The sequence below is a fragment of the Leguminivora glycinivorella genome, chromosome 3, assembly GCF_023078275.1.
Source record: "Leguminivora glycinivorella isolate SPB_JAAS2020 chromosome 3, LegGlyc_1.1, whole genome shotgun sequence".
Taxonomy (NCBI): Eukaryota; Metazoa; Arthropoda; class Insecta; order Lepidoptera; family Tortricidae; genus Leguminivora; species Leguminivora glycinivorella.
Genome location: NC_062973.1, coordinates 26,150,745 through 26,160,128, shown reverse-complemented (window position 1 = coordinate 26,160,128; position 9,384 = coordinate 26,150,745). Strand labels below are relative to the sequence as shown.

Genomic DNA, 9,384 nt, shown 5'->3' with positions numbered 1-9,384 from the left:
AATAAAAATAAAAAATCACTAGAATTATATTTTCTTATTTTAGTCCAAGCAAACCAGAGGAACTTTAGTCTGACTTTTTGGTGTAATTCTTTTATGTACATAACTGGAAAAACTTGACACTGGTTATTGTTTGTTTAAGTGTGCAGTTATAAATAAAGACAACGCGCAACGTAACAAAAATAAACAAAGATGTCTGAATAAATAAAATAAAATAAATATAATAATTATTGTAGCAGTAGTAGTTTAATCAGTAATCATGCCGAGCGCTGAGAAAAGATTGCGTAAAATTTTTAATTATATTATTTAGGGAAATAAATCTAACGTGTTAGATATTAAAATCTCTCTTTTATTTGTTTCTCCCTCATTATCAACTCTTAGAGCGAAGTAGACAATTTACACAACGATAGGTTTATTTCCGCGTCTACGTTGCTATTTGCCTAAATCCAATTGTAAACACGTAACCATTCGTCTGTGTTTGATAAGGATCCTAACATAAGGAGTTGGACTTTAAAATAATATATCAAAGTTAATTGTTTTATGACAATTTTTTGACATTGACTTTTGTGATAAATTATTGTAATCACAGATAACTGACAAAATAAAAGACTGCGTACATGATAGCGACAGTGAGTTTTCAAGTGTCAACCATGCCGAGCGCTGAGAAAAAAGTGAATGAAGTTTTAAATTCCATTGTTAAAGAGAAGTTTCCTAACGCACTCGATGTGAAAATTAAACCTATTACCGGTGATGGTGCTAATTACACCTCAGGGTTATATCAAGTTTCTGTTGCTACTCCTGAAAGTACTTTGGAATTGTTTGTAAAAGCCGGCTCAATGGGTTCTCTCGTCGACACTTGTAACCACATGTTCCGCACAGAAGAGATCTTGCTCACCACCGTTTCTAGTGCGTTCGAAAGATTACAAGACAAACATGCTGTAAAAGAAAGATTCATATTCCCAAAATTCTATGAGTATAAGAGTGTGGATAAAATCATCGTGATGGAGAATATAGCATACAAAGGATATGAGGTATATGATAGATTTAAGAGCATTGACTGGAAATATGCATCCAAATCTGTAGAAACATTAGCCAGGTTTCATGCACTCTCCTTTGCATACAAGAACGAATATCCAGAAGAGTTCAAGAAAATTCTGGAAATAATAAATATGCCTCGGAAGTTTTTCACAGATCCTCAATTTGAAAGTGCAAGCGATGGGGCATTGACAGTTGTGGATGAAGAAGATAGAGAGACACTGTCTAAACTGCTTGAGGGCAGTGAGGGTATCAGCCAAAGTTTTGATCTGACTGAACCTCGTGAAACTACAGTAATCGCGCATAGTGACTTCCGACCAAGTAACCTCATGCATAAGAAAGTAGTAAGTACTTGTAGGAGTGTTAAATACAATTATTTTGGTACATCTAGTTGTTTAATAGCTTTCTTAAGCCTGAGCGAGTATATCAAATAAAGTATAGTTAACGTTTATATATGGCGACTCCTATACCTATACGTTTCTTGCCTGAAAGAGTTAAGATAGTAGATATATTATATCATCTAATAATAAGGTTGTCTGGCTGGTTCTTTAGCGATAAGACCGTCTCTTGTTTTACCTCTTAAGTTATTGGTTATACTTATTATAATATTGTTTCCTGTATTGAGGTGTGCATGTGCAATAAAGAGTATTTGTATTGTATTTTAAGTATTAACTTATGAAGTGAATAGGTAAAGTTTAATGGGATTTCATTCCAGAATGGAGAATATCACGTGATTCCCATAGACTACCAAACGGCGAGGCCTGGTTGTCCGGTAGCCGATCTCCTGTACTTCATCCTGATGGGTTCCGATCAGCAGTTTCGGAAGAACCACTTCCACCAGTTGGTAGACCATTATTACGAAAACTTGGCTCTGGCGATAAAAGAACTTGGATTGAATCCAGATGAGGTGTATGGGAGGGAGGAATTTGATGGCGACATGAAAGCGGTAAGGAAAATAGGTTTATTATATTTTATTTGATTTAGAAATTCTGGGATAAGTAAATTCGGAAAATATGATACCTCGTCGAGCAGAACAAACAAATAATTATTATTATGAAAGTTCAAATACATATCGAAGATGATACGCAATGTGATCCCTCATGCATTTTGCATTAAGATGTCATCTCAAAAATTTTACGATTAAAGTTGACATTTTATTGCAAAATTCATGTGGAATAACACATTATTGCGTATCAGCATCCAATTATTACAGACTGATAAGAAAGCAATGCCTCATATCATATTATTATTGTCTCAAGCATTAGTTCATTAAATATTCGTCATATTATGCAAATAAACCACTAAAGTTAGATCGCAATGCAAATAACTGTGTTATGGTTTATGGTACACTATAATATACATAAATGTACCTATATTGATTTAAACTAACACGATCTTCACTCATATTATTAAATTAAAACGGGACTTAATCGCGTAAAACTTACGTTTTATATTTAACCCGACGTTTCGGACATGACATTACGTCCGTGGTCACGGGTAGACTGGCTGGGAGTTGTATCAACATCTTCTAGCTGTACGAGTTTTTCGAACTACCCGCACTTGATTGTCATCAGTCACTTTTACGCTAGGGTTGCCACTCTGCCTACATACAACACTCACGACATCCGATGGTATGAGACGGGAAGTTTTCTCACGTTTACACTTGCTAATCACTGGATTCCACGAAGATGAAATCCCTTGCCCTTCATTTTGATTGAAATTACGATGTTTCCTGATTTCAATCGCTTCACGTACTTTCCTGCTATAGTAAAGACGTTCCGTTGAAAGGACTTTGGGATTATGCAGTTCAATCCAGTGGTTCGGTCCTGACTCTAGCAAATGCTCGGCAACCGCAGACTTATTTATTTGTCGTTTTTTGACCGCCGCGATATGTTCTTTGACCCTTTCCGCTATGGTGCGTTTGGTTTCTCCAATATAAGAACTACCACAGCTACAGTCAATCTTATAAACGCCTGGCGTCTGATATGGAATAACATCCTTTGCTGACCTTAGTTGCCCCGCCACCTTCGACAACGGCATGTACACAGTCTGTATCGAATACTTCTTTAGTATGGTACCAACCTTGTCTGTCACTCCCTTGACATAGGGCATAAATGCCGGTCGTCTTGCAACATTCGGATGCTTCTTCGCAGGCTTTCGTCTCGGTTGCCGACAATCCACCCTGTACCCATTCTTTCTAAGAACCTCCTGAATATGTGACATCTCACTCTCTAAAAATTCAGGGTCACAAAGGTCATGTGCTCTGTTCTTTAGGGAATTAACGACGGACAGTAGGTGACGAGGGTGGTGGTGAGACTGAGCATTGAGGTATCTATCTGTGTGAGTAGGCTTCCTGTAGACAGTGTGCGCCAAGGATCCATCCATCCGACCTATCACTTTTATGTCCAGAAAAGGCAAACTTCGATCTGATTCCAATTCATACGTAAATTTCACCTTCTGATGAATGGAATTGAGATACTGGAGTAATTGCTCAACTTCTTGCTTGCCACCCTTCATGATACAAAAGACATCATCGACATACCGCTTCCATAACTTCACTGCCCATGGTTGCAGGTCTATGTTTGCCTCAAAATGCTCCATCCAGATATTTGCTAAAACCGGCGCCACCGGGCTGCCCATAGCAACTCCGTCAATCTGGAGATAATGCTTTCGTCGATATAAAAAGTAGCTCCCTTCTAGACAGTTTCGCAATAACACCATGACCGACTCCAGTATCTCATTGTCAGCTAGCCTTGTCCTAACTACCTCAAGACATTCCTTAACTGGAACATTGGTGAAAAGCGACTCGACATCAAAACTCACCATTATGTCATCTGGTTCCAGCTTAACATCCTTCAGAATGTCCACAAAGTGACGAGAATCTTTCACAAAGGACGACGTTTTACCCACAAGCGGCTGCAACACCGATGCTACATGCTTTGCCAGGTCGTAAGTAGGTGAGGCGATTTGACTTACGATTGGTCGCAAGGGCACGTTAGCTTTGTGTACCTTCGGCAGCCCATACAATTTCGGCGATTGCACTATTCTAGGCCTGTGTAAACGGTCAAAGACATCATCCTGGAACAACTCCCTGTAGTCCCTAATGACAGCCCTTATCCGGCGCGTAACTCTGGCAGTAGGGTCATATGAAACGGGCTTATACACATTCGTATCATTCAGTAAAAGCCGAATTTTGTCGTCGTAATCTGTCGAGTCCATGACCACCGTGGCGTTCCCTTTATCCGCCTTTAGAACCAGGATATTCTCATTCGCTCTCAGGTTCTTCAGAGCTAAACGTTCTTCCGTAGTCACGTTACTCTTGGGTAATGTCGCCTTCCGCAAAATAACCGCAACATCCTGTCTAAGTACCTCCGCATCCCTAGACGGAACCTTGTTACGTGATATTGCCTCTTCCACACTACAGATCACGGCCTCATATGGAATCCGCTTAGGTGTCATAGCGAAATTCAACCCTTTTTCCAATATACCGACGGTCACTTTTTCTAAAGGAGTGGTTGATAAGTTTATTACCGTGGAGGTGGGATTAGTATTGTTATTTCCACCCGCAGTCTCGTTATTTCCATATCGATACATGAGCTTCTCATACTTCCTATCATGTACCTTAGTACGATAATAATAAATACGGTCCGCTTGTTCGAAGGTTATCCGATCCCACACATTAAAATCACTACACGATAACACTGCACTACACTCGCTATGCAACCCGTATAATTCGCACTGCACTCTATCTAACTCAGCGTAATTGTTCCTTATTTGCTGTTTCAATAGACGGATACTAGCAGCCCTTAGAATGTTTGCAGAAAACGGTATATCCCTACGCGGTTTAAGTCTTACGCACGTAGGCAATAAGTTCGAATCGCGACACTTAATTAAAAATGACAACGATGTTGTTACACGCACTCGTTTTTTCCGCAACCATCCTAGACGTTTGAGTTTTATTGCTATCTACTGCTAGCAATAAAACACTGCTAGCAATTATCTGCTAGCAATAAAACTCAAACGTCTAGGATGGTTGCGGAAAAAACGAGTGCGTGTAACAACATCGTTGTCATTTTTAATTAAGTGTCGCGATTCGAACTTATTGCCTACGTGCGTAAGACTTAAACCGCGTAGGGATATACCGTTTTCTGCAAACATTCTAAGGGCTGCTAGTATCCGTCTATTGAAACAGCAAATAAGGAACAATTACGCTGAGTTAGATAGAGTGCAGTGCGAATTATACGGGTTGCATAGCGAGTGTAGTGCAGTGTTATCGTGTAGTGATTTTAATGTGTGGGATCGGATAACCTTCGAACAAGCGGACCGTATTTATTATTATCGTACTAAGGTACATGATAGGAAGTATGAGAAGCTCATGTATCGATATGGAAATAACGAGACTGCGGTGGAAATAACAATACTAATCCCACCTCCACGGTAATAAACTTATCAACCACTCCTTTAGAAAAAGTGACCGTCGGTATATTGGAAAAAGGGTTGAATTTCGCTATGACACCTAAGCGGATTCCATATGAGGCCGTGATCTGTAGTGTGGAAGAGGCAATATCACGTAACAAGGTTCCGTCTAGGGATGCGGAGGTACTTAGACAGGATGTTGCGGTTATTTTGCGGAAGGCGACATTACCCAAGAGTAACGTGACTACGGAAGAACGTTTAGCTCTGAAGAACCTGAGAGCGAATGAGAATATCCTGGTTCTAAAGGCGGATAAAGGAACGCCACGGTGGTCATGGACTCGACAGATTACGACGACAAAATTCGGCTTTTACTGAATGATACGAATGTGTATAAGCCCGTTTCATATGACCCTACTGCCAGAGTTACGCGCCGGATAAGGGCTGTCATTAGGGACTACAGGGAGTTGTTCCAGGATGATGTCTTTGACCGTTTACACAGGCCTAGAATAGTGCAATCGCCGAAATTGTATGGGCTGCCGAAGGTACACAAAGCTAACGTGCCCTTGCGACCAATCGTAAGTCAAATCGCCTCACCTACTTACGACCTGGCAAAGCATGTAGCATCGGTGTTGCAGCCGCTTGTGGGTAAAACGTCGTCCTTTGTGAAAGATTCTCGTCACTTTGTGGACATTCTGAAGGATGTTAAGCTGGAACCAGATGACATAATGGTGAGTTTTGATGTCGAGTCGCTTTTCACCAATGTTCCAGTTAAGGAATGTCTTGAGGTAGTTAGGACAAGGCTAGCTGACAATGAGATACTGGAGTCGGTCATGGTGTTATTGCGAAACTGTCTAGAAGGGAGCTACTTTTTATATCGACGAAAGCATTATCTCCAGATTGACGGAGTTGCTATGGGCAGCCCGGTGGCGCCGGTTTTAGCAAATATCTGGATGGAGCATTTTGAGGCAAACATAGACCTGCAACCATGGGCAGTGAAGTTATGGAAGCGGTATGTCGATGATGTCTTTTGTATCATGAAGGGTGGCAAGCAAGAAGTTGAGCAATTACTCCAGTATCTCAATTCCATTCATCAGAAGGTGAAATTTACGTATGAATTGGAATCAGATCGAAGTTTGCCTTTTCTGGACATAAAAGTGATAGGTCGGATGGATGGATCCTTGGCGCACACTGTCTACAGGAAGCCTACTCACACAGATAGATACCTCAATGCTCAGTCTCACCACCACCCTCGTCACCTACTGTCCGTCGTTAATTCCCTAAAGAACAGAGCACATGACCTTTGTGACCCTGAATTTTTAGAGAGTGAGATGTCACATATTCAGGAGGTTCTTAGAAAGAATGGGTACAGGGTGGATTGTCGGCAACCGAGACGAAAGCCTGCGAAGAAGCATCCGAATGTTGCAAGACGACCGGCATTTATGCCCTATGTCAAGGGAGTGACAGACAAGGTTGGTACCATACTAAAGAAGTATTCGATACAGACTGTGTACATGCCGTTGTCGAAGGTGGCGGGGCAACTAAGGTCAGCAAAGGATGTTATTCCATATCAGACGCCAGGCGTTTATAAGATTGACTGTAGCTGTGGTAGTTCTTATATTGGAGAAACCAAACGCACCATAGCGGAAAGGGTCAAAGAACATATCGCGGCGGTCAAAAAACGACAAATAAATAAGTCTGCGGTTGCCGAGCATTTGCTAGAGTCAGGACCGAACCACTGGATTGAACTGCATAATCCCAAAGTCCTTTCAACGGAACGTCTTTACTATAGCAGGAAAGTACGTGAAGCGATTGAAATCAGGAAACATCGTAATTTCAATCAAAATGAAGGGCAAGGGATTTCATCTTCGTGGAATCCAGTGATTAGCAAGTGTAAACGTGAGAAAACTTCCCGTCTCATACCATCGGATGTCGTGAGTGTTGTATGTAGGCAGAGTGGCAACCCTAGCGTAAAAGTGACTGATGACAATCAAGTGCGGGTAGTTCGAAAAACTCGTACAGCTAGAAGATGTTGATACAACTCCCAGCCAGTCTACCCGTGACCACGGACGTAATGTCATGTCCGAAACGTCGGGTTAAATATAAAACGTAAGTTTTACGCGATTAAGTCCCGTTTTAATTTAATAATATAAATGTACCTAATTAAATATCACTTATTAGCTAAACTTGACATTTAGACTGAAGCACCTTTATTCTATGATTCGATAGACTTGTACCCATTTTTAATAAGCTGCTAGCGTTTAAAGTAACTTGCCGCTAGGGAATATTTTTTAATATTTGCTTGTGGAGTTACATATAAATATGAATTAAAAATCTATTGGGACAGCCACAAAATTATAAAATACTTTATATATTGCTCAGAAGGCTGGTAGCGTTACCCCTTTAGATATGTAGACTTAACTTTTGGCCAAAGTAGCTCCTAGCACTCTGGGTACCAAACACGTATGCCAATTTAACACTTTCGAAACCGGGCTCTACGCGGCGCTACGACATTTTCGCTACATACGGGGAAACCCATGTAATCGGCTACGCTTCTACGAGCGGTGTACCCGACAGTCGGGTTCTTGGTAGCGAAAGTGTTAAAGATAATTCTTTATTCATATTGAATCGATATCTATACATATATTTATGTAATTTATTTTCTTCTTATCTTATACTTTTAAACGAGCAATTCTTGTATATTTATTTATTTATATATTTATTTATACTGACGATCTCGGAAACCGCTCTAACGATTTCGCTGAAATTAGTTATGTGGGGGTTTTTGGGGATGAAAAATCGGTCTAACTTATCCTTAGGTCCCGGAAAACGCGAATTTTCGAGTATTCATGCGTTTTTCTTCGCGCGCCATCTCGTGTGCAGTAGTTGTACTGTTAAGACAGAATTCTTTCAGTCGATGTAAGTACTATTTATTGCAAACACTAGATGGCGACACAGGTCAAGGCTAAAGTGAATAGAAAAATACACTATTTGAGTTTTTGTGGCAAAACGCGCGCCATCTCGTGTGGAGTAGTTGTTTTGTTAAGGCTGAGAATTCTTTCGCTCGATATAGGTATTATTCATTTTTGAACTAGATGGCGACACATGTCAAGGATACGAAACAGAACCGAGCGAAGCTCGGTCGCCCAGATATTATAATATATATTTGAATATTTTTAGTCTGTTTTTGTATTGTGCGATTAGTTTCTCTCTTTGATTTTGCTGACACCTACTGATATAATGTAAATTTATCAATTTCCGCTACCTTAAGGTTGTCTGGAAGAAATCACTTCTTAGCGATAAGACCGCCTGCTGTTTACCTTTTTCTTTATTTTGTATTCTTGTATTTTATCGAGGTGTAAAATAAAGAGTATTTGTATTGTATTGTACCTATATTTATTTTCATGTGTTTGACAGAAACTTCCCATCAGCCTCTGCGTGGCGGCGTCCTGTCTTCCATTCACGACGGCGGACGCCGACAATGCTCTGGACTTCGATAGCGGACGGTGTGTGCCGGCCGTGAACCAACTGTTCGCCGAACGGTTCCGCGAACTGATGCAAGACTACAAGCAGTGGGGAGTTATATAGACTACAGTGTATAGATTTTGAAAAAAGTAATAAGAAATATTCACAATACTGTTTGTTTTTATTGGCTCCATTCACAAAGCTAGGTTGAAAAACAAAAGAGAGATATTTTAGCTTTGCAGTTCTTTGGCATTGAAATGAGTTAATTTAATCTGTTTTTAATTGCATCAACACTGCCGATTAAATAGGGACATAACCAACTAAATCAAAATTGTGAAATTAAAATTTAGTAAGAACCTACCCCTAAAAATCAACAACATACATTAGTGTATGAAAGTCCCATAAAATAATCCCATACAGTCACACGTCACACGGAGTATGATCGGTGTCTAAACTAGGCAAACTACGGGTCCA

General features: G+C 40.3%; 1 protein-coding gene across 1 annotated transcript; it reads left to right on the top strand.

Annotated features, from left to right (window-relative positions):
* The first annotated feature begins 614 nt into the window (after nucleotides 1-614).
* Nucleotides 615-9,081, top strand: LOC125242641. Its single transcript, XM_048151477.1, has 3 exons — nucleotides 615-1,376; nucleotides 1,748-1,978; nucleotides 8,863-9,081. The coding sequence occupies exons 1-3, from the start codon at nucleotides 615-617 to the stop codon at nucleotides 9,031-9,033; spliced, it is 1,164 nt and encodes a 387-aa protein (XP_048007434.1). The 3' UTR covers nucleotides 9,034-9,081.
* The last annotated feature ends 303 nt before the right edge of the window (nucleotides 9,082-9,384 follow it).

Bases quoted from the DNA above. Each gene is read 5' to 3' on its own strand.
- LOC125242641 (XM_048151477.1), top strand. From the start codon at position 615: ATGATAGCGACAGTGAGTTTTCAAGTGTCAACCATGCCGAGCGCTGAG. The intron at 1,377-1,747 runs GTAAGTACTTGT...ATTTCATTCCAG, and splicing joins ACCTCATGCATAAGAAAGTA to AATGGAGAATATCACGTGAT. The intron at 1,979-8,862 runs GTAAGGAAAATA...TGTGTTTGACAG, and splicing joins TTGATGGCGACATGAAAGCG to AAACTTCCCATCAGCCTCTG.